Source organism: Sus scrofa, chromosome 13 (assembly GCF_054392235.1).
Source record: "Sus scrofa isolate SSC_HxYL_T2T_F1_AM1 chromosome 13, Sscrofa_HxYL_maternal_Yorkshire_Landrace_v2.0, whole genome shotgun sequence".
NCBI classification, from domain to species: domain Eukaryota; kingdom Metazoa; phylum Chordata; class Mammalia; order Artiodactyla; family Suidae; genus Sus; species Sus scrofa.
In genome coordinates, this window is record NC_139395.1 from 45,482,304 (window position 1) to 45,507,242 (window position 24,939).

The 24,939-nt window shown below is 39.3% G+C and overlaps 1 protein-coding gene across 36 annotated transcripts in view; it reads right to left on the reverse strand.

Moving 5' to 3' along the window:
• MAP4 (microtubule associated protein 4) overlaps positions 1–24,939 on the reverse strand; it is a 171,719-nt gene that overhangs the window by 87,923 nt on the left and 58,857 nt on the right. For all 36 annotated transcript variants that reach the window (XM_084988107.1, XM_084988106.1, XM_021070601.2 and 33 more), the window contains exons 2-3: positions 23,328–23,568; positions 8,738–8,803 (exon numbers count right to left, since the gene is read on the reverse strand). In XM_084988107.1, the coding sequence (XP_084844233.1) occupies positions 8,738–8,803; positions 23,328–23,550 (289 nt within the window). In that variant the 5' untranslated portion in view covers positions 23,551–23,568. The remainder of the gene's footprint in view (positions 1–8,737; positions 8,804–23,327; positions 23,569–24,939) is intronic.

Below are 24,939 nucleotides of genomic sequence, written 5' to 3' on the forward strand. Positions count from 1 at the left end.
TTTTTTCCTTTTCTGCCTGCGCCCGCAGCATATGGAAGTTCCCGGGGCCAGGGATGAAATATGAGTTGCAGCTATGATCTATGCCACAGTTGCAGCAATACCTGATCCTTAACCCACTGCAGAGGGCTGGGAATTGAACCTGTGCTGCCAGAGACAATGCTGGATCCTTAACCCACTGCACCTTAGCAGGAACTCCTAGAATAGATTTTTCTATTTCTATGAAAGAGTAGTTGATATTTTGAGGGGAAAAAAAAAATCCTTTGAAAAATCACTTTGAATCTTCCTACCAGTGACTGATATTCTACTACTGTTGCTGCAAGCTCTTAGTTGTAGTAATCATTTGTATACATCCTCTTATCAATACCACAGAATTTTTCACAAGGAATTAGTTCTTGAGCAATGTAAAAAGCATAAAGAAGTCAGTATTACTCAAATTTATCCTTTAAAACATTAGGACAAGGGAGTTTCTGTTGCGGCTCAGTGGGTTACGAACCCAACTAGTATCCATGAGGATGTGGGTTTGAACCCTGGCCTCCCTTAGTGGGTTAAGGATCCGGCGTTGCTGTGAGCTATGGTGTAGGCTGCAGATTTGGCTCAGATCCTGTGTTGCTATGGCTGTAGCGCAGGCCAGCACTGCAGTTCCCATTTGACCCCTAACAACTAGAAAGAATACCAACAAGGAAAAAAAGACCTGAACAATATTATAAACCAAGCAGACCTACCAGATATTTATAGAACATTCCACTCAACAACAGAAGAACATACATTCTTCTCAAGTACACATGGAACATTCTTTAGGACAGACCATATGTTAAACCATAAAACAAGCTTGAATATATTTAAAAGGACTGAAATCACACCAAGTATGTTTTTTAACCACAATGGAATGAAATCAGAAAGTGACAACAGTAAGTAATTTGGGAAATTCACAAGTATGTGGAAATGAACATATTCCTAAATTACCAATAAGTAATTTGGGAAATTCACAAGTATGTGGAAATAAACATATTCCTAAATTACCAATAAGTCAAAGAAATTACAGAGACTATTAGAAAACACTCTGAGGCAAATGAAAAATAAAAACACAACATTCTGAAACTTCTGCTAAAGCAGTGCTCAAAGGGAATTTTATAGCTATAAATACCTATATCAAGTGAGAAAAGAAACTGCTAATCAAAAACATAACCTTCCACCTTAAAGAACTAGAAAAAGAGCAACCTAAACCCAAAGCAAACAGATGGAAGAAAATAATACAGATTAGAGTGGAAGTAAATGAAATAGAGAAGAGAAAAATAGACAAAGGAAATCAGGATCAAGAAAAACTGAGGTGACTCAAATTACTAACTTCAGGAATGAAAGAGGAGACATCAATACCAATCTTACAGAAATAAAAATTAATTCATGATAGATGGAAATTAGTTCATGATAGATGGAGTTCTGCTAAATTTCCCTGTATAGAATTCAAGGATCTCATCCAGGCAGACAAATATTTTGCTGATTTAACCTCTTGGGTAACTGGACAACTCTTGTGCCCCCACCTCTTACTCTTTAAATCCCACCCAGCAGGATTAAGCCATTTTTGTCCACAACAGTGACTAAGTTAATACTTCATTTATGGGTTTGTCCTCATTCTATTTTCACTTTTTGCAGTCTCCCACTCGTGTTTTCTGAGATCACTTCTCAAAGGTCCATTCCTTCCAACTGCCTTTCTGATGATTGCTTAGCACTTAAAGAAGATCTATATTGTGGTAGAAAGAGCATACATAAGGCTTCTTACCAGGCTTAAGGTCAATTTTAAGGTCTCATTAATTTTCAACTTCTTCTAATGAAAAATGAATAAATATTGTTATACATTCAAAAGTGCTTCACAAATGCTAAAGTATTATAAAAATAAGTTATCCTTAGTATTAATGAGATATAAAATTATATTACATACAGAAAAATCTGTTCAAGCCTTTCAGGTAAAACTACAAGATTAGTTTAACAGCAGCTGTGTGTGAATGTTAGCGGTTCCTTGGCTAAAAATCCTCTGGCCTCTGATAGAGTGTGGCTCTTTCTATAATGCTTGAATTTTCCATGGAAAGCAGGATGTATTTATGTATTACTTGTAGAATTACAAATAAAAAAAGAAAACATTCTGTATCTACATATGCCTTTGGTATGGGGTAGAGCTTCATTCCACAAAGAGAAGGAAATCATATAAACAAAATTATGGTTTAAAAGGTCTATCAGCATCACGGACTCAATGAAAGCTCAGGAAGAAGCTATTTTAATCCATTTAAACAAAACTCCAATAGAAATAGAAATCACATGGCTCACAGTATAATTAAATGCCTGCTTAGATGAAGGTTCTTAAGTTTAGTTCCTGAGCTGACTTCAAGGGAGTCCTAAATGACCTAGAAGTAAATACAACATGTTGTGTTAATGGGTACATGTGGATTTTTCTGAGAAGGTCTCTATTTTTACCAGAGAGCAAAGAATCAAATACTTTAAGAAATATCAGGTGTTGGTATTTTACTGGTGTTTCCAACATGCAACTCATAACTGGAAAAAGAAAGGAAAAAAACCTAAAGCTTTGTTTCCTGGATTTAGGGAGGGGCAGAGGGAATGGCTGTCTTGCTGTGTCTACATCTAGGAACACAGTGTACAGCTCTATGTTTAGGCTTCCTTTATGAGCTAGATGATGCCTACATATGTTTGGTTATAACAGCTGTTCAGAAACTCTAACATTACAGATTTATTTTTCTGTTGAGATTTCACATTTTTTGGTGCCTTAGAATTTTTCTTAGACAAAATCTTTTGCATTCCCTCTGACAATACAAGTGAAGGTGATGAAATACCTAGGATACTTTCTGTGTCATGACATTCTAATAAGGCAGTTGTACTGTTTCACTGCTGGGCTGACCTAGGGGAATGATAACATATCACATTCAGACGGTTATTAAAATAAACACCCACCTACTCTGATCACAATGAAAACCACCAGTAAAACTGCCTTTTGCGAAGCACATGGTGTACTGCATCTAGCCCCACACAATATAAATAACAGTAATTTGCCTCCAAGGCACCAGAGAGGTTTACTCTACAAATAATTTGTGGTTTAAGTCTTGTTAAGCATTCAATGTAATGGAAACAGCATCAAAGTAAAATGGAGAATAATCTAGTTTTATCCATGACTTAACACTGTGCCTGCCCCACCAGTCCTGTGTATTTTTTCAGAACACTCTCTAGCCTCCCAGAGCCACCATCTTATAAGGTCAACAAGGAGGAAGAACCCAATTGAAGCCAGGTTTCATCTCATTTTCATCAAAATAAATACACTAATAAAACCCAAGAATTGCCCCCATCCATTAAAGTATTAATCCTCAGGTACTATAAGAAAGTTACGATTGTGAATTATTCTTTATAGCATTTAAATTATTGTGCTTCAAATAGATTACTGAGCTCTCTTAATTAAAGGAAACCTAAAAACATTAAATTGAGCTTGCTTTGTTTCTATTTTGTGGCCATACCTGTGACTTGCAGAAGTTCCCAGGCCAGGGATCAAACCCACAGCAGCAACCCAAGCCATAACAGTGATAATGCCAGGTCTTGACCTGCTGAACCACCAAGGAACTCCTAAATTGAACTTTCTTAATAAAAAGAAGTGTCTGCCAAGCTAAAAAAAAATTCTTTATGCTATAAAAATTACCTTAGGTATTCAATATTTTCACCATCTTAATTTAGTTAACATATTACATTTGCAAATCTGTAAAGAAACACTAACCCAGAATGGCTAGGGGATTGGATATTACATTGAATGTATCCCAGATACAACATACTGGATTATCAAATAATGAAGTTACAAAATTAAAATGTTATTGAATGGACCGTGTTTTATTTATTAATTCAGAAGGCATTTCAGGAAGACTGAATTTCAACTGCGTTAAACAAAACATAAGTGGAGTATTAGAAAGTGTCTAAGAGTTCCCACTGTGGCTCAGTGGGTTAAGAACCTGACATAGTGTCTGTGAGGATGTGGTTTCAATCCCTGATCTCACTCGGTGGGTTAAAGATCCAGCATTGCCATGAGCTGCAGCATAGGTCACAGATGCACCTTGGATCCTGCGTTGCTGTAGCTGTGGCGTAGGCCTGCAGCTGCAGCTCTGATTTAACCCCTAGTCTGGGAACCTCCACATGCCACAGGTGTGGCCCTAAAAAGAAAAAAGTACCTAATGGTAATTGATATGCCATGGAAACTGTCTTTTGGGATAACTTCTTATTGCCACTCTGCCAAAAATCTTTCTCACCAGATGCTATAAAATATCAAATAGTTCTTTGGGCTTCTTAACTCTTAAAAACAGATTCCGGATAAAAGGGAGTTCACTCTGATAATCCAAAATGACAACATAAGTGAAGGTGCCTGGCAAAAGGGAGGAAAAAGCCCATATAATTAGGCAATTATCATAGATTGGATTAGAAGCTTCATTAGACCGAGAGCTCATGCCTCAAGGGTCTTTATTTTCAAAACTCATGTTTTGCTCACATTATACTTCAGTAATTAAGAGCCCAACCAAAGTCCAGTCCATACGTGTTAGTGTAAGATGTTTATTAGTGTAATTTATTTAATACAATGATCACATTAAAATGTCCCAATATACAAAACCATTGAAGTCTAAAGTCATAAAAAATACGAACTTAGGTGTGTAAATAAAAGTTTTTTAAAATATTATTTAAAAACAAAGTTTGACATCTTCAATATTGGGCCAAAAAGAAAAAAAAGAAAAAAAGAGATTGCATATAAGAAACAACACATTTCAACAGAGCAACCCTGACAGGTCTGGCTGCCTCATCAGTAAGATCCTGGGCCACTGGGCATGACCATTGGGACAATACAGTATTTCATCACAGGACTGGCTACTTCAGATGAAGCTCTATGAGCAACATTACATTTACTTCCTTCAAAATGAAACATCCAAGTGAAATAGCTAACAATATACACCAAATTTTATATGGCTGTTAGTAGAAAGTATCAACAATTCCATAAATTCAAAAAGAAAACAACAAATTTCAAAAATAAAACATGACAAAAATGGAAATTAAAATGGAATGAATCAACATCAATAATGAAGTGTTTGTGTTTCTGACTATAGACACAGGGTCCCACTCAGGCTTTTCTACCCCCATCACCTAGACAAGCTGTGAAGACTAGTTAGTTAGAAGTGACAGGATGTCAAATACAACTTTTTTTTTTTTCCCGCCTCTTTGGGGCCGCACTTGTGGCATATGGAGGTTCCCAGGCTAGGGGTCCAATCAGAGCTGTAGCTGCCAGCCTACGCCACAGCCACAGCAACGAAGGATCCGAGCCGCGTCTGTGACCTACACCACAGCTCACGGCAACACCAGATCCTTAACCCACTGACCAAGGCCAGGGATTGAACCCACAACCTCATGGTTCCTAGTAGAATTCGTTTCCACTGCAGCATGATGGGAACTCCAAGTATGACTTTTAAAAGTTAGCACTACCGGTTGTGAAAACCTCCTTGGGCAGAAAAAGAAAGGCACCAAAAAACCCCCAAAGGGAAAGAGCTCTGCTTTATTTGACGGTGTGCTCTCCTATGGCACTTTTCGTATTTTACTTTAATGGTAAGTATTTTCATATTTATCTGTTGCTTAAAAGGTAAGTACAAACTCTTCCCTCTAAAATGTACCTTCTCTCCAGAACCCATAGTAGGAATTCCTGGTAGAGGCACAAACCCTTGTGCCCCCAGTAGGAAATGCTCCCTAAATTTCAGAAGTCACAGCAAGGACTCAGTTTAAACTTGCATAATATTCTAACTTTCCCATCCCAAAAGTAGTTTTACTTTTTATACCAGAGGATTTAAGACAATATACATCTCAAAATCTTCCTCAGAACACAGTGCCAAATATTTATTTTAATCTGAAATAATCGGTGGGTGGCTTAGCAATTATAAAACCTGCATGGCAAGAGGATAGAAAATTTCAGAGTATCTCACATTCCAGATCTTAAACCAGAACTCCTCTATACTTTCAAAACATAACCCATGTTTTATGTTCTAAAAATCCAATCAAAGCTTGTCATTTGAAAAGTTCCACAGTATTTGTCCCAGATGGTTCCAGATTTTTTAGCTATTAGTTTGGAAAAATGAGGAAAGAGAAGGAGTCCTACTGAGTCAGTCCTCAGAACGTGTGACAGTAAATGCCAAGGTTCATGGGAAAGGACCTGATATACTGGTCTTCACATGTGACCCACCAATCCCACCACGGAATGCATAAAGGACTCAAGGGAGGTTAACCCTGAATGGAGTCTGAGTCTGGTTAGATCAGTCATTTCATTAGAAACCTGATCACTAGTTGTAGTTCTTTAATCTGTTGCAACTGCATTTCCTTCTCAGGTTAACAGAGTTATTTTCTATCAGTATTATCTATATCCCAGGATTCTAAAAATACAGGACTCCATTTTCCTTAACTTCTCAATTACTTACTTTGACAGTTCATGATCATGTTGAAATTTGGGATATGAAATTCTATACACAGTAATAAGGCTGTCAAATTTGCAAGAGAATCTAAGCCTGGACAGACCACAATTTCCTAACAGAAACAATTTCAGTCCAACTTGCAAATAACAAAGAATGATTTAATTTGAGGAAGTATTTTTCCAAGTTTAATCAGAGATACTCTGAATTAGAAAGCTTTAAATTAAAACAGCTATCATTAGGTGGAGAGAAACACGGGCAGTCTAAAAGATGACTCTAGCCTACAAGCGAGCTCAGAGGGAGAGAGGAGGGAGAGGGAAAGGGCAGTTCATGGCAGTGCTGGTGGACTCCGTTCCTTTCAAATGCACACCTTTTTTGTTTGCTGTTATAATACTCTGACTCAGGTTGAAGATCTGAAAACTAAAAAAAAAAAAAAAAAAAAAGCCAACCGAAAATGTTTAAAGAAAAGAAAAAGGTGAGACTGAATTAAATGATAAAATGAGTTTAAAGAGAGAACAAGAAATACAAGACATTAGATGGCCTTCATAAAAATACTAAAATTAAAAAGAAATTTTTTGGTACTTGGTGCTCACAAAGGGAAAGGAGGTTCCATCAAGCCCTATGGAGCACAAGAAGAAGCAGGTGGTTTGCTCAGGCATCAGCAGAAATAGGCCCCGAAGAACTACCCTCAGTTTCTTCTACATCTTGTCCAGGAAGGAAAGCAAAGCTCTGCAAAATGCTGAAGGTTTTACAAGTATAACGGTGCTTAGGAAAGATCACTGGTCTGGTGTTGCAGCAGCCCCAGTGTTGAGAGACACTCTAGGGTTCTGGCAGGAGAAAAACAGAAAGGGAGGAAGAAGTAGGAAAGGGAAGGAAAGGGTGGAAAAGCAAAGGTCATTAGTACACAGCAAGTTCAACACAGTAAGATGCTCACAAAGCCTTTATACACTACCAGCAGAGCTAGTCTGCTCTTAGGACTATAGGTAACACTCTGAAGGAAACAGAAATGGCAATTTTCAAAACAGCATGGAGCTACATGCTCCAGTTAATGATGGCCAAATCAGAATGAAGTCACAACATGCTCGGAAAACATGCACTCTTTGCACCCCCACCCCAAGCTCAACGAAGCATGCATATTTTCAGTAAAGCAACAGAATGCAACATCTTTCTGCATGGACTATATTCTACACAAGGGTGGAGAGGTGTCCAAGAGCAGGAAGATCTGCTCTCATAAAGGCCCTGGGCAGTTCATAAACAGCTTGGTTCTTTTTTGCCGCCAGGGAACTAAAGTCTTGAAACAGTAAGGGCCAGGCTGCGTGCTTTGCCTGTCCTTTTCCCCTGCACTATTTAGCTGTGGCAGTGGGAAACAGCTGCTACATTTAAGTCTGCGTCCCCTCTGGTCAGACTTGACATCATGCTGGAGAAGAAACCTACTCTAACTGTGGGAGTCATTTCCTTCCTAGATGAAAACGGCATTCATTCTTCCAAATGGCTCACCACACCAATGCCCTTCAAGCCTTTCCTTCCTCTGGCACTGCCTCCTTTTTAAAGAAAAGTGAATCTATTCCTTTCTAAAAGTTCATATTCAAGTTTCTTCTGCCTCTAATCATGGGGATATCTCTACAAATGTTTTCGTAAAACCCAAATTGTATAGACAATTTTGCTTTCAAAGCAGGCACAGAAACAGTCAATACCACATATGAACTAAGATAATAAAGGAAACAAAAATTTCAGTTCACAAAACTGTAAGATAAATGAGGTAGCACTTCTGGTTGTTTTTAGCTTTGAAGTAAAGAGTTCCTAATTTATGAGTTGCTAATAAGGATTTATTGCCACTGGATAAAACTAACATTCACAACAAATACAACCTGGTCATCAATAAACCTAAGAAACAAAGATGTATACAACATTTCTAAAGGTCACAAGAGACCCTCCCAAAGAGCCTCAGCGGCCAAAGGACTCCAACTTAACATATTCTGATGATGGTCATTCTGCATCAAAAACGTATTTTTAAGATTGGTCCAGCTCTTGTGTGGTACAACTACAAAAGATATTCAAGGAATATCAAATGAAGTGCACTCTTCCCATTGCTGGAAATATTATGTGGCAGATGCCCCGGGTTTATATACAACACCAAGAACAGGAGTACCCTTAGAAATAATTCATATGTTTCCACAAACAATCCTCCTCACCAGAGCTTTTCAAGGTGTGCACTGTTGACTGTTTCACCCCACATTTGGGGAATCCTGGGAACCACTTACCAGTAGTGTCACTCCCTTCTATTCCGTGATCACCGTTGGCGAGCACTGTTGGTTTAGATGGAGTGCCTGCAACAACCACAAAGAATAATTACCACTGTGACAGAAAAATGAAAACAGATGCAACTACTTACTGTCTGACTACACTCTTCACAGCATTAGCTTAAAACAGATAAAGTCTGTTCAAAATTTAAAGATCCAATAAAAGGATGGAGTTCCCGTCGTGGCTTAGTGGTAAATGAACCTGACTAGGAACCATGAGGTTGTGGGTTCAGTCCCTGGCCTTACTCAGTGGGTTAAGGATCTGGTGTTGCCGTGAGCTGTGGTGTAGGTTGCAGACACAGCTTGGATCCCGAGTTGCTGTGGCTGGCAGCTACAGCTCCGATTCAACCCCTATAGTCTAGGAACCTCCATATGCCGTGGGAGCGGCCCTAGAAAGGGTAAGACAATCAATCAATCAATCAATCAAGATCCAATAAAAGGAAACCAAGAAACACAGACCAGAACTGAGTCATTAATTTCTACAGCATTCAAATTCTTTTTTTTTTTGCTTTTTTGTCTTTTTAAGGCCGTGCCTATGGTATTTGGAGGTTCCCAGGCTAGGGGTCTTAGAGCTGTTGCTGCTGGCCTACACCATAGCTCACAGGAATGTCGGATCCTTAATCCACTGAGGGAGACCAGGGATCAAACTCACATCCTCATGGATGCTAGTCGGGTTCACTAACTGCTGAGCCATGATGGGAACTCCTATTTTTTCTTTTTAAGGTGGCATCCACAGCATATGGAGGTTCCCAGGCTAGGGGTCCAAACAGAGCTACAGCTGCCATCCTACACCACAGCCACAGCAACGCTGGATCCAAGCCGAGTCTGTGACCTACACCACAGCTCACACTGAGGTGCCCAAGGATTGAACCCATACATAACCTCACGGTTCCTAGTCAGATTAGTTTCTACTGAGCCATAATGGGAACTCCTGTATTTTATTATTCATTTTTGAAGATTCTTTATTTTTCTGAATACCGACCCTTATCAGTTGAGTTCTGCAACTCATGAATGTACTTTCCAAGAAAATACATGCAGAAAGTGTATTTTCATTTTTTTTTTAACTTTCATTTTCTTAACTGTGTCTTTGGAATAGCAAATGTTTTAAATTTTGATGAAGTTTAATTTATCATTTTTTCCCTTTAGGCACCCATGTTTTTTGTAGAGTATCTAAGAAATGTTTTGCCTAACCCAAGATGACAAGATTTTCTACTATGTTTGCCTCTAGATGTTTTATAGTTTTCAAATCAAAGCTTATGATACATTTGGAGTTAAAAAATTTTATTTGGTTTAAGACACAGGTCTAGGTTCATGTTTTTCTATACGGACATCTAATTGTTCCTTTATTCCATTAATTCCTTTGCACCTTTTCCAGAAAATCAATTGACCATATTACATTTGGGTCTGTTTCTAGACTCTCTCTCCTGTTCCACTGCCTTATTTTTATTTATTTATTTATTTATTTTGGTCTTTTTTGCCATTTCTTGGGCCGCTCCCTGGGCATATGGAGGTTCCCAGGCTAGGGGTCAAATTGGAGGTGTAGCTGCCGGCCTACGCTACAGCCACAGCAATGTGAGATCCGAGCCTCGTCTGCAACCTACACCACAGCTCACGGCAACGCCAGATCCTTAACCGACTGAGCAAGGCTAGGGATGGAACATGCAACCTCATGGTTCCTGGTCGGATTCGTTAACCACTGAGCCACGACGGGAACTCCTCCACTGCCTTATAAATCTATTCATTTTGCCAGTACTGTACTGTCTTAATTACTGTATTTGTATAAACTCTTGAAATGAGGCTATGTGTCTTCCAAATGAGGTCTTTTCCAAAATTGTTTTGGTTATCTTAGTCTTCTGCTTTTCCGTATAAATTTTAGAACCAGTGGTTGGTTTATACAAAGAAAAAAAAAACCCTAATGGGATCTTGACTGTGACTGCATTAACTACATGAATAACCTTTTCTGAAAGCTCCGACTATATCCAATATTTCAGCAACTTGCCTAGCTTTGCCAGTCAGCCTGCCAACCTAGGAGGTTCCTACAAATCACTCTTAAGAATCTCACAGACATATTTTTCATAAGACAAGTAAAATCTAGAACATAAGTTACTAAAATATAAAATTCAAGATTTTACTTTGGAAGCCAAAAAATTACACTGTCCAACTTTCTGGGACACAGGGCCATTTAAAACATACATCCAAGGCAGGAGTTTCATTGTGGTGCAGTGGAAGCAAATCCAACTAGGAACCATGAGGTTGCAGGTTTGATTCCTGGCCTCCCTCAATGGGTTAAGGATCTGGCGTTGCCATGAGCTGTGGGGTAGGTCACAGATCTGGTGTTGCTGTGGCTCTGGCATAGGCTGGCGGCTACAGCTGCAATTAGACCCTAGCCTGGGAACCTCCATATGCCACAGGTGCGGCCCTAAAAGAATGAAAAGGCAAAAAAAAGAAAAAAAGAAAAAAAAAAGGAGAAATAAATTTCTACTGTGGCCCAGTAGATTAAGAATCCAACTGCATCGGTTTGGGCAGCTGCAGAGGTGCAGGTTCGATCCCCGGAGCAGTGGGGTAAAGGATCTGGCATTGCCTCAGCTGCAGATTTAGTCCCTGGCCTGGGAACTTCCATATACTGCAGGAGTGGCCATTAAAAAAAAAAAAGAAAAGAAAAATAAAGGAATGAAAGAAAACAGGCTTTTATTAAATACCCAGCATTCACCACACACCACTCAAGGGCTTCACATACTATGCTTTACTTATCCAGAGAGGTGCCAAATATGATCTAGCCCATATTTAGGATATAAATATGGGCTAGAATATATTTGGAATAACTTGCCTTTTATCCTCACACAATAAGCTTAAAAAATTATTTCTTTCTAGCTCAGGAAAGAAAGTATATTAATCTGCCTCAATTTAAAATGCAAAAAAAATCAAATAAAATGCAATCTATAGGAAAATGTCTATTAAAAATAAAAGATACCATCTTTTAGCCATGAATGATAAAGTCTTCTTAAAATTTGTTAATAGCCAATGTTGGCAAAGTTGTACAAAAATTGGTATTCTAATACACCACTAGAGGCATATAAATTGAAACAACCTTTGCAGGAGAAAATCTGGCAGTCCATCAAATTTTGAAATACCAGCTCAACTCAACAATCCATTTTAGGTTTGTAAGTTCACAAAAAGACATAAAAGTATTCAAAAATGAGTATAAACAGGATGCTTATTATGGCATTGTTTTTAAAACAAAGGCCTACCAGGAGATTTAGTAAGCTGTGAAATAATATGTAACTATTAAAAGAAATGAGGTAGCTCTTTGTGTACTAATATGGGAAGATTAGTACACAAGGGACATGATAAGACAAAAATCAAAGCAAATATGAAATAATAGCATTATAAAAAACACCAGGCATAAATAATCAGAAAAAATACGGGAAAAAATACACTGAACATTACTGGTGACTGCTAAAGGAAGGCATGGACTTCAGTGGTGTAGCAGGTTAAGGATCTAGCTGGACCACAATGGGAACTTCTCAGAAAAAAAAAAATTTTAAATAAATGAGATGTGCAATTTCCACTGTGGATCAGCGGTAACAAACCCAAATAGTATCCATGAGGACATGGGTCGATCTCTGGCCTCGTACAGTGGGTTAAAAGATCTGGTGTTGCCTCGAGCTGCAGTGTAGGTCACGGATGAGGCTTGGGTCCAGTGTTGCTGTGGCTATGGTGTAAGCTGGAGGCTACAGCTCTGATTCAACCCCTAGTCTGGGAGCTTCCATATGTCATGGGTGTGGCCCTAAAAAAAAGACAATGAGTTTATTGATCACCTGTTCTAAAAATCATCAACTAAGAATATGAACAGGAAAGCAAGTGCTGGAAGATTGAACAGAGGAGAAGATGTGAAATAATGGTTGAGGAAAGCGGAAGACTTCATGACTTCAAATTCATATGAATTAGTCCTCAAATTCATGCTCTTTATGCAAATAAAATAAAACTCTCCTTTATTTTTCCAAAATATATTTCTATATCTAATAATTCTGCCTTTTGAGTTAAATATGTGAATCTTCGGTTTTGAAAAATAATATCTATGACACATTAAATCAAGCAGAAAGTATGCATTCATGAAGGTGGTATGGTTTCAGAGAAAGAACATGGGGTTTCAAATCATGAGATCTAGATTCAGGCTGCGGTTCTTTCACTATTCACTAAATGATCAAATGCAATTCCCTTTTATTTTCTAAACCTTATTAATAGCCTGTGTGAAAGATGGGATACTATGTTCCTCCCACAGCTATTATGAGGACTAAATGCAGTAACGCTGGAGGCAGCACTGTGGCAACTGTTTAGTGGTAAGTAAATGTTAACTACTATTATTCCCATTGTTTGTTAACTGTAGACTAATCAACTATAAATTGACTTACCTGCAGACCCACTATAGATCAACTGCAGATCAATCACTAAACTACAAAGTAACCTCAAGAGAACGATGAAATTAATTTACTTTTGCCTTATATAAAAATTATTTAAATGACGTTACTAGACTAGGTAATAATTTGAGACTAAGATATAAAAAACTTACCAGAATAAAATAAAAGTAACACAAGAGATTTAGAGGGAAATAAAAAGGAGACAGTTATTCTACAATACATAGAACACCCAATGATTGAAAAATCTAAGCTCAGGAGAGAAGAATAAAAACAACAGTACAACAACAAAATTATGTTTTTTATTTTTATTTTAATTTTTTGCTTTTTAGGGCCGCACCAACGGAACACGTAGGTTCCCAGGCCAGGGTCAAATCAGAGCTATGGCTGCCAGTTGGCCACAGCCACAACAACGCAGGATACGAGACGCCTCTGAGACCTACACCTCAGCCCATGGCAACCCTGGATCCTTAACCCACTGAGCAAGGCCAGGGATTGAACCTACATCTTCATGGATGCTAGTCAGATTCGTTGACCACTGAGCCATGACGGGAACGCCACAATTAGGTTTTAGGGTATGAAAAAGGTCTGCACACTCCTCTGTAGATAAGGCTGGGGCTCTAGTCCTTAAAAAGCTTTGCATTACTGGATAAGCCCTCATTCACTGACTGACTTCCCAGAAGGGCAAATTCCCATCTCATGAAATGAAAACTTTCTCAATTAAATACATGTAGCATTGAAAATAACAATGCTTTTAAACTAATCACATGATCTGAGATATAAGGATATTCAAATTTATTTTGTTTTTTTATCTCTTCTCCTGCAGAGATTTTATTCTATTCTATTCTATTCTATTCTATTCTATTCTATTCTATTCTATTCTATTCTATTCTATTGTCCTTTTAGGGCCAATCCAGTGGCTTATGGAGCTTCCCAGGCTAGAGGTCAAATCGGAGCTATAGCTGCTGGCCTACACCACAGCCACAGCAACACGGGATCCAAGCCAAATCTGCAACCTACACCACAGCTCAAGGCAACGCCAGATCCTCAACCCACCGAGCAAGGCCAGGGATCGAACCTACGTTCTCATGGATGCTAGTCAGATTTGCTTCTGCTGAATTCCTCCCCTACCCCCCAAAGAGTCCTACAGTCAATCTGGAAGAGAAGAAAAGCAGCAACAAACTGGGAGGGCATGTGTGCTGTGAAGAAGAGAGCCATGGTGAGTCTACTTTGGGCAAAATGGGGAAGATTCAGGGAGTTCCCTGGCGGTCCTGTGGTTAGGACTTGGCACTTTCACCATTGTGGCCAGGGCTCAATCCCTAGTCCGGGAACTGAGATTCCATATCAAGACACTAACAAAACAAATCCGACTAGGAACCATGAGGTTGCGGGTTCGGTCCCTGCCCTTGCTCAGTGGGTTAACGATCTGGCGTTGCCATGAGCTGTGGTGTAGGTTGCAGTCACGGCTCGGATCCTGCGTTGCTGTGGCTCTGGCGTAGGCTGGCAGCTACAGCTCCGATTTGACCCCTAGCCTGGGAGAACCTCCATATGCCACGGGAGCGGCCCAAGAAATAGCAAAAAAAAAAAAAAAAAAACAAAACAAAACCAAAAAAAAAAAAAAAAGAAAAAAAAAGACACTAACAAAACAAAAAACAAACAAAAAAAAGTGTTGGGGTGGGGATTCAGCAATCTCAATGCAAGGCCTTCTTATACAAAAGTTAGTCCTATGCCAACATTGCCCTCTGGTGGCCAATGAAGTTATTCATGAAGCTCCACAACAGAATGCCCCTGTCAGCGTAGTAATCAGGGCAAGTTCTGCAGTTATCTTAGTTACCATCCTTCCCAGGATTTACTTTGGCCCTTTCTCTAGGATCAATGTTTCTCAATATTGAACGAGCACCCGAGTCACCTGCAAGGACTTCTTAAAACACAGATTGCTGAGTTCTATTTCCCAGAGTTTGCCTAAGAATTGTAATTTGAACAAGATCCCAAGTGATACCCTGGTCCAAGGATCACACTTTGAGAACCACTGTCTAGGTTAAAATATTCTCTAGAAACAAGTTCTTAGCCTCAAAAACCTCCTGAAATGTCAGAGAGAAAGTATCCTATCCACCTCATAAGTGCTCTAAGTACAGAAAAACTAAGTGGCTTGGCCACAAATTTGCCAACTATCTGTGTTTAGGATCGATTATGTGTTAGATATTCATTCAAGCATCTTTGGTAGAGTTCCCGCCATGGCTTAGCAGTAACGATCCAGACTAGGATCCATCAGGACGTGAGTTCGATCCCTGGCCTTACTCAGTGGGTTAAGGATCTGGTGTTGCCGTGAGTTGCCATGTAAGTCACAGATGCGGTTTGGATCCCATTTTGCTGCTGCTGTCGCGTACGCTAAGAGCAACAGCTCTGATTTGAACCCCTAGCCTGGGAACTTCCATATGCTGTGAATACGACCATAAACAGACAAAAATACATAAAAAATAAATAAATAAAAGACATCTGTGGCAATGTTCTGAATGAACAAGAGTCACAAAAGGTATTACTGTTTTGCTATTCATATTCAAGAGAAAGCTTCTTTTTCTTTCCCTAGCCTAGAAAAAGAGCCATAAAGATCTGATAATGAACCAGTATTAGGAAGATAACATTTTTGGCCACACCCACAGCATGTGGAAGTTTCTGGACCTGGGATGAGCTGCTGCTGCAATGATAATGCTGGGGGATCCTTAACCCAAAGCACCACAAGGGAATTCCAGGAAGAAAACAATTTTTGAAGGAAAACAAAGTAGTATATACATTATGAAAAAGTATCTTGAGAACTGTTTTGCAAGGTAACAAGCATTCTATAAAATTAATATTTGGCTATTCAGGTGTTTTACAGAGGCAATGCTAGAAAAAAAATATTTTTAGATTCAAAACTAACCAGGAGAGAGCAAAGCAGAAAAGGCCTATCCACAAGCACCCTGAGTGCACACACTGTGAATTTGAAATACCACTTCACACTTAAAAAAATTATATTTAAGTTTCTTAGCAAAATCATTTTTTCCAGGCTTGGGGCAAGCACTGAATCTGCGGGAGAAAAAGCAACATTTCCTACTTCTGCCATAAAGTCTTTTCCGCCTTCTTTCCCCTTCACTGTAAAGTTGAGGGTATTAAGGGTGGGCATGTAAGAATTAAAAGAAATTTAAACAAACATTGTCCAAAGAGTTCTATTACGTATAACCCATTTAATTGCCTTTTCTATATCTAGATGCAGGAATCTGGTTGATAAATTTCCAATGGTGGGCCTAAGTGAGCCTGCTGTAAAATCCTATCAAGAGCACCAGTGATAACTTATTGAATCTCAACCAACAAAACCAATCTCAACTTGGATGTACAATAAAATTAATCTACATCTAGGGCCCTCTCATCATTTCTGAAGCATTCAGAAGAAAAGACATTTTATTTAGAATAAACACAAGCATAAAACCTATTATTTGGCAAAAACCATCATCTGATAATCTGTTAAAAAAAATCAGACCCATAGCAAAGAAGTCCCCATTCACTGACAACTCGCTGCACCAGATTTCTACAAAACCAAATAAGGAAGCTCTTTCTTTTTCAATGTCTCAAGCCACCTCTCCTCCTCCCATTTATCCTGAGCCAAGCCTTCTATAAACAAGGTGGTATGGGAAAAAATGCAAATTTTATAATTCAGTTATATTATAAATTCCATATTACTATTCTTGAATAGGTTAATAAATATATGTGTACAAATCCAAGTGGTCCAAAGGGATACGCAGCAAAAATAAGTCTCTCTCCCACTCCTATGCTCTAGTCAGTCAGTCCTTCCTAGAGTAACCAGTAATCAATTTCTAGAGCAGCCTTCCCAAGCCAATGAGCTGTTAATTATAGGTAATTGACACATTTAAAATATTAGCAGGGAAATTCTTAATAAGCAAAACAGTTTCTAAAAAACTTTTCTCCTCTGGAGTTGCTCTCTTGGGTCAGTGGAAACGAATCTAACTAGCATCCCTGAGGACACAGGTTCAATCCCTGGCCTCGCTCAAGAATCTGGCGTTTCTGTGAGCTGTGGTGTATGTCGCTGACACGGCTCAGATCAGGCATTGCTGTGGCGGTGGTATAGGCCGGCAGCTGTTAACTCTGATTAGATCCCTAGCCTGGGAACCTCCATATGCCACGAGTACAGCCCTAAAAAGTGAAATAAATTAAAAAATTAAATAAATAAATAAAAACTTTCCTCTTCTTGGGTCAAGTTCTTGGTATATGGACCAAGCAGCCCAAGATGGACTACAAGACTATCTACTGCTACCAACTCATTATCCTCATGCACCTAAGCTGAGTCCCAGGCAGTGGGAGGAATGCACAGTTAAAGGAAAATTTTCAACGAAAAGCAGCAAGCTTCCTCCACCTATGACTGATGAGGGTAAGTGAGTGGGGATGGGAAGAGTATCTCAGCCATAACTCAGGTTATTAAAATATTTATTCTGAACCATTTCCTTTCTTCCAACTAAAGTATTCCTTTTAGGTTAATCAAAGGATAAATGACTCCACTGACCATTACGAATTAAAAGAGAACAGACATTCCTATTTTCCATTAAGGAATCCAATTTTTTTTCTTTGAGTAAATATTTATATGGATGTAATTTGATTTTAAACTCAAGAATATTTTTTCTAAAATTTGTGGTCACCCTTCCACCTTCCAAATAAAGCATACATAAAAAGCAGAAGTTCTTCTTCCACTCAGGCTATGGAAAGCTGGAAAAAATGTCACTCCCGCCCTATCAATAACAACAAAAAAATAGATCAACTACAAAATCATAACTTGAACTTACCAGAGAGCTGAGGTTTCAGGGCAACCAAGCAGTACAGGATCCAAAGAAAGACAAACCCCTCAAGGAGACATGAGGGGTAAACAACGGCTCTCCTTTGACTCACAGGCCATGGGCCACGAAAGCAGATGAGAAGAATTCAACTAAAAAGTTTAATGACTTGCTAAAGGCTAAGTGAAAGCTAACATGAGCAAAGGGTCCCTGGGATCCACAGACACAAAGGGAATTCATACCCACTTGCAGGTCTGTCTCCACAGATGTCCACCAGATGCTCACAACAAAGACCGAAGGCAGGAGGGAGGACACCAGAGAGAACTTCTCTCAGTGGTGCAGACCTGGAAAAAGCCTCCACTAAATGAAAAGCACAAAGCCATTTCCCGTGGGACCATTCTCTCCCACGAAAACAAAAGCTTTAAGCTGCTGGGGGAGGAGTTCAAAACCCTTTCAGCTGGAGGGCTAAGTTAAGACTCACTTCAGCTGGGGAAGAGTAAGAAGAAAATACCCTCTTAACCTAGTGAAAGAGCTGGAAAAAGGCCTAGCCCAGGCTCCTACACTTTTAGAAGACCCCATCAACATAAGAGGGATAACATTACTAAGAAAAAGACTCAACTGTGAGATGCATGCACACAGGAATGAGCCTAAACTGAGACCAAAAACCAAAAACTCCTGCCCACCACTAGGCTAGTGCTCTTCTGATAAGGGAGGGGAGAGCATGGAGAAAGACCCTTCTGAGGAATAGGTGCAAAATGAAGGCCAAAGGCTGAGAGTGGAACAAGAACTTTGAGAAAAACCTTCCAACATCTCAGTAACTATTCTAATAAGCACAAGGAACAGAAGCATTTGAAGCCAGTAGCTGCGGACCATCATAGCAACAATAAAGCCCAAACCTAGCTCGGCTCTGGGGGCCTAAATTGACTCAACTCTTTAATTACTCAGTAAAAGAAGAGACATGCCCATTTCTGTGCATACTTTTTCATCCCAGTCTCTACTGTTTTACATGTAAAGTCCAGCATTTATTTAAAAATTAAGATACAGGAGCTCCCATCGTGGTGCAGTGGTTAACAAATCTGACTAGGAACCAAGAGGTTGCAGGTTCAATCCCTGGCCTTGCTCAGTGGGTTAAGGATCCGTCGTTGCCATGAGCTGTGGTGTAGGTCACAGACGAGGCTTGGATCCTGTGTTGCTGTGGCTCTGGCGTAGGTGGGCAGCTGCAGCTCCAATTCAACCCCTAGCCTGGGAACCTCCATATGCCGAGGGAGTGGCCCTAGAAAAGGCAAAAAGACAAAAAATAAAAAAATAATAAAAAATTAAGATACACATAAAAAGTCTAACAATAAAGAGACAAAATAATCAGACTGAGAGATGACTCAGCTGTTCAAATTACCAGACAGACATTTAAAATAATTATGATTAGGAGTTCCCGTCGTGGCGCAGTGGTTAACGAATCCAACTAGGAACCATGAGGTTGCGGGTTCCGTCCCTGCCCTTGCTCAGTGGGTTAAGGATCCGGCGTTGCCGTGAGCTGTGGTGTAGGTTGCAGAGGCGGCTCGGATCCCGCGTTGCTGTGGCTCTGGCGTAGGCTGGTGGCTACAGCTCCGATTTGACCCCTAGCCTGGGAACCTCCATATGCCTCGGGAGTGGCCCAAGAAATAGCAAAAAAGACCAAAAAAAAAAAAAAAAAAAAAAAAAAAATTATGATTTAATATATTAATGGAAAAGATGGAAAAGATGGAAATATGCATTAACAGATAGATAATTTCAGCAAAGAGACAGAAACTCTAAAAGTCAAAAAGAAATGCTAGAAATTAAAAATAGTAAAGATAGGAGTTCCCATTGTGGCTCAGTGGTTAACGAACCTCACTAGTATCCATGGACGCAGGTTCGATCCCTGGCCTTGCTTAGTGAGTGGGTTAAGGATCCAGCATTGCCGTGAGCTGTGGTGTAGATGGAAGATGCAGCTTGGATCCCACGTTGCTGTGGCTGTGGTGTAGGCCGGCGGCTACAGCTCTGATTCAACCCCTAGCCTGGGAACCTCCATACGCCACGGTGCGGCCCTAAAAAGACAAAAGACAAAAAAGAAAGAAATGTTAAAAGAAGGCAGAAAGAGTGTGGTGCTAGACAGATATGGTGGATAAAGAATACCCAAAATGGTAAAAATCAGAGTATATATATAAAAAGCTTCTTTTCCATATTTTTATTCATTCTAAAAGATAATTGATAACCTAATTGACAATCTAGTAATGAAGGTTACTAACACACACCAAACTACATTTATGACAATATCACAAAAAACGAAAGAGGAGGAGTGCCAGTTGTGGCTCAGCACTAACAAACCTAAGTATGCATGACGACAAGAGTTTGATCCCTGGCTCTGCTCAGTGCGGTGCCATGAGCTAAGGTATTGGTCACAGACACGGCTCCGATCCAGGATTGCTATGGCTGTGGCGTAGGCTGGCAGTTGCAGCTCCCATTAGACCCTATCCTAGGAATTTCCATATGTCTTGGGTGTAGCCCTTAAAAAAAAAAAAAAGGAAAGAAAGAAAGGAATTGGACATTTATTGCTTTGTATGAAATTTTACACTATACATGAAATGGCAGAATACTACTGGAAGGCAAACTGAAAGAAACCTAAAATGTACACTATAAACTAGGTCAAATACAAAACAATTTTAAAAAGAAATATATAATAAACCAATGTTAGAATTAAAATGGTATCATAATGAGTAATCACTTAATCTAAAAGCAGACAAAAAAGGAAGACTAAAGGAACAGATGGAATAGAAAACTACCAAAATGACAGATTTAAATCCAACCATATCAATAGTCACATTAAATATAAAATCTAAAGATGCTAATAAAAAGACAGCATTCTTTAGGTTAAATAAAAAAGGAAGAGCCGTCTATATTCTAAGACACCCACTATTATTAAATAGTAAAAAAGAAATGTTCCAGGAGTTTCCACTGTAGCATAATGGGTTAAGGATCTGGCATTGCCATAGCTGTGGCATAGGTCACATTGTGACTTGGAATCAATCTCTGGCTAGGGTGCTTCCATATGTTGATGTGTGCGGTCAAAAAAGAAAAAAAAATTAAAAAGAAAGAAAGAAAAGGAAATGTTCTGAAAGTGGAAGAAGTTAGACATAACCATGCAAACACTAATCAAAAGGAAACTGGGGTATCTATATTAATATGACAAAAATTAGACTTTAGAATAAATAATATTACCAGGAATACTGAGGGATGGTAAGAGGGTCAGTTCATCAAGGAGACATCATCTAAATGCATATGCACTTGATAACAGATCTTCAAAAAACATAAAACATGGAGTTTCTGCTGTGGCGTAACAGGATCAGCTCTGGCGTGATGGGACATGGGTTCCCAGCCAGCAAAATGGGTTAAGGATCCGGCACTGCTGCAGCTGCGTCCTAGGTTGCAACTGCAGCTCTGATCTGATAACTGGCCTGAGAATTCCATAAGCCTCAGGACAGCCAAAAAAAAAAAAAAAAGAATATTCCACACAGTAACAGCATTATACATTATTCAAGTATACTGGCCACAAAAAAAGGCCATGTTCTGCACTGTAAAACAAATCTTGACAAGTTGAAATAAACTGAAATTTCAAAGGCTGTCTTATGACCACAACAGAGTTAAACCAAAAATCAATTACAGCAAGTATCTAAAAAAATTCCCCAAATATTGAGAAATCAACATAATTCTGAATAACTCATGGGTCAAAGAGGAATTTATAGGGGAAGTTAGAAAATATTTTGAATTGAATGAAAATTAAAAATATATCAAAATCTATGGGACAAATCTACAACTATGACTGGGGGGAATTTACAACATTAAAACCTTATTTTAGGCGGTTGCCAGAAGTGGAGTGTGGGCTAGTAGGTGAAAGGAGTCAAAAGGTATAAACTTCTAGCTATAAGTAAGTCGTGAAGATACAACATATGGCATAGTGTCTAATAGTTCATGATAATATTATACTATCCGTCTAAAAGTTGCTAGAAGAATAACCTTAGAAACTGTGGCGTGGGTTCAATCCCTGGCTCAGGAACTTCCACATGCCACCGGGGCAGCCAAAATACAGTAATAAGTAAATCAATAAGTAAAATTTTTACTTAGAAAAAAACCTCCAGGCCCAGATGGCTTCAATGACAAAGTCTATCAAATATTAAAGAAGAAAACATCAATCTACAAACTGTTCTAGAAAAGAGAATAAGAGCAAACAGTTCTCAATTTTTTTTTTTTTTTTTTTTTTTGGCCACAGCAGCAGCGTGTGGAAGTTCCAGGGTCAGGGATCAAACCCACGCCACAGCAGCAACCCAAGCCACTGCAGTGACAACACCAATCCCACTGTGCCACAAGAGAATTCCCCGAGTCATTTTAGGATGTTAGCATGACCTCAATTCTAAAACTGGACAAAGGTCTCACAAGAAAACAGCAGACCGATACCCCACATGCACACAGATGCAAAAATCCTCAATCAAATGTTAGCAAATCTGATCCAGTAATATATAAAAGTAGAAATTCTCTTTTAAAGAATTTAATCCATTTTTTAATCCTGACCTGGGATTACTCTCAAAGACAAGTGGCATCTGACTCTAGTCTAAATTAAGCCTTGTTATCTAACTTTTACAAAGCTACTTTTAAAGAAAAGGCACAGGAGTTTCTGTCCTGGCGCAGCAGAAACACATCCAACTAGGAAGCATGAGGTTGCAGGTTCGATCCGTGGCCTCACTCAGTGGGTTAAGGATCCGGCGTTGCCCTGAGCTGTGGTGTAGGTTGCAGACGCAGCTCGGATCCTGTGTTGCTGTGGCTCTGGCTTAGGCTGGTGGCTACAGCTCTTATTAGACCCCTAGCTTGGGAACCTCCATATGCCTTGGGTGAGGCCCTAAAAAGCAAGCAAGCAAGCAAACAAACAAAAAACCCAAAGAAAAGGCACAACAGACAGTTTAATTGAGGAAATTAAGAGGCAGATTAAACAATAGTGGAGATGTTACAGAAAAAACTTTAGGGTTAAGAGTAATCTACAGCTTTAAGAACTAATGGTACTGGATTAAGATGGCGGAATAGAAGGACTGGAGATCAACTTCTCTCATAAAAACTACAAAAATACAACCAAAGAACTAATGGGTACTGAACGTACCTCCTTGGTCTCTAACAAAGAAGTTTAGATAAAAAGAAACACACTAGCCTATGCTAAAAAGTCAGTTCCGTTTCCTCAAAGCTTTTAAGATTATGACCCAAAGTATAACCCCTAATCTAATTTCTGAACCTAAAATTCAGTTAGGCTTAATTACTTACCTTCAACCTGGCTAGTGTCCGAGCATGGTTTCTTCTTTGACTCTGAATTCCCAGCTTTCTCATCAACATCCAAGAGAGGAATATAGTCTGTTTTTCCAACAGTTTCTCCCACAACATCATCAAAGGCCTCTGCCTCCAGGGTAGCAATAAAGTCCCGTTTTATTTCTTCCTCAATTTCTGGTGGTGGCTCTGTTAACGCATCTGCAAGACTGAGGTCAGCCATTCTGCACCACTGCAATGCCTGGTTAAGGGAAAAAAACATTTAATATGATGAGGACTATAAAGGGAAAAACATTCCTAGAAACAATTGTCACTGTTTTAAACAAAAAAGGAATTAAAAACTGAAAATTTAAAGCTAAAAGAGACTCCTTCATTTTATAGATTAAAACATTAAAGCTCATCATACTGAGTGGAGTAAGTCAGAAAGAGAAAAGACAAATACCATATGATATCTCTTATATCTGGAATCTAATATAAGGCACAAATGAACCTTTCCACGGAGAAGAAAATCATGAATAGACTTGTAGTTACCAAGGGGGAGGGGGAGGGAGTAGGATGGACTGGGAGCTTGGAGTTAACAGATGCAGACTATTGCCTTTGGAATGGATTAGCAATGAGATCCTGCTGTGTTGCCCTGGGAACTATGTCTAGTCACTTATGATGGAGCAATGATAATGTAAGAAAAAAGAATGTATACATGTATGTGTAACTGGGTCACCATGCTGTACAGTAGGAAAAAAAAAAAACCGTATTGGGGAAATAACAAATAAAAAATTTTTTTTAAATAAAAGTAAAAACGAAAAAAAAATTAAAGCTTAGAAATAGACAGTCGGGAGTTCCCGTCGTGGCGCAGTGGTTAACGAATCCGACTAGGAACCATGAGGTTGCGGGTTCGGTCCCTGCCCTTGCTCAGCGGGTTAACGATATGGCGTTGCCGTGAGCTGTGGTGTAGGTTGCAGACGCGGCTCGGATCCCGCGTTGCTGTGGCTCTGGCGTAGGCCGGTGGCTACAGCTCCGATTCGACCCCTAGCCTGGGAACCTCCATATGCCGCGGGAGCGGCCCAAGAAATAGCAACAGCAACAACAACAACAAAAGACAAAAAAGACAAAAAAGACAAAAAAAAAAAAAAAAAAGAAAAAAAAAAAGAAATAGACAGTCGTACCCAAAGTACACACCTTTTTCCCCCTCACATCTCTGGTAAACAAAGCATATGCCATTTTGTCCTTTTTATTAATGAGAAAATGATGCAATAAAAAGAGCCCCCAGTACATATATAGCACAGTAGGAAATTTAAAAGTGTGCAGCGTCCTATCTCTGCTTTCAAAGAATCTAACTTAATAGATTGACTCAAAGAGAGTGGACATATGAGCTATATTCTTATCTTGGTACATGTAAATCCAACAGCAATTCTTAGTTGCACAGTATAATGGCTACTTCTTCTGTCTCCCAGAAATTTATTCTTCCTTAACTCCATCCATACACATCCAATGCCCATCCCCACTGGGTTAGGCATATGACTACAGTTTGGCCAGTCAGAAGGTAGAAAGAGAATGGTTGGAAAGGGCCATTTCAGGACAACATCCTGGAAGGAAGGCCTGCAAGTAGCAGCTG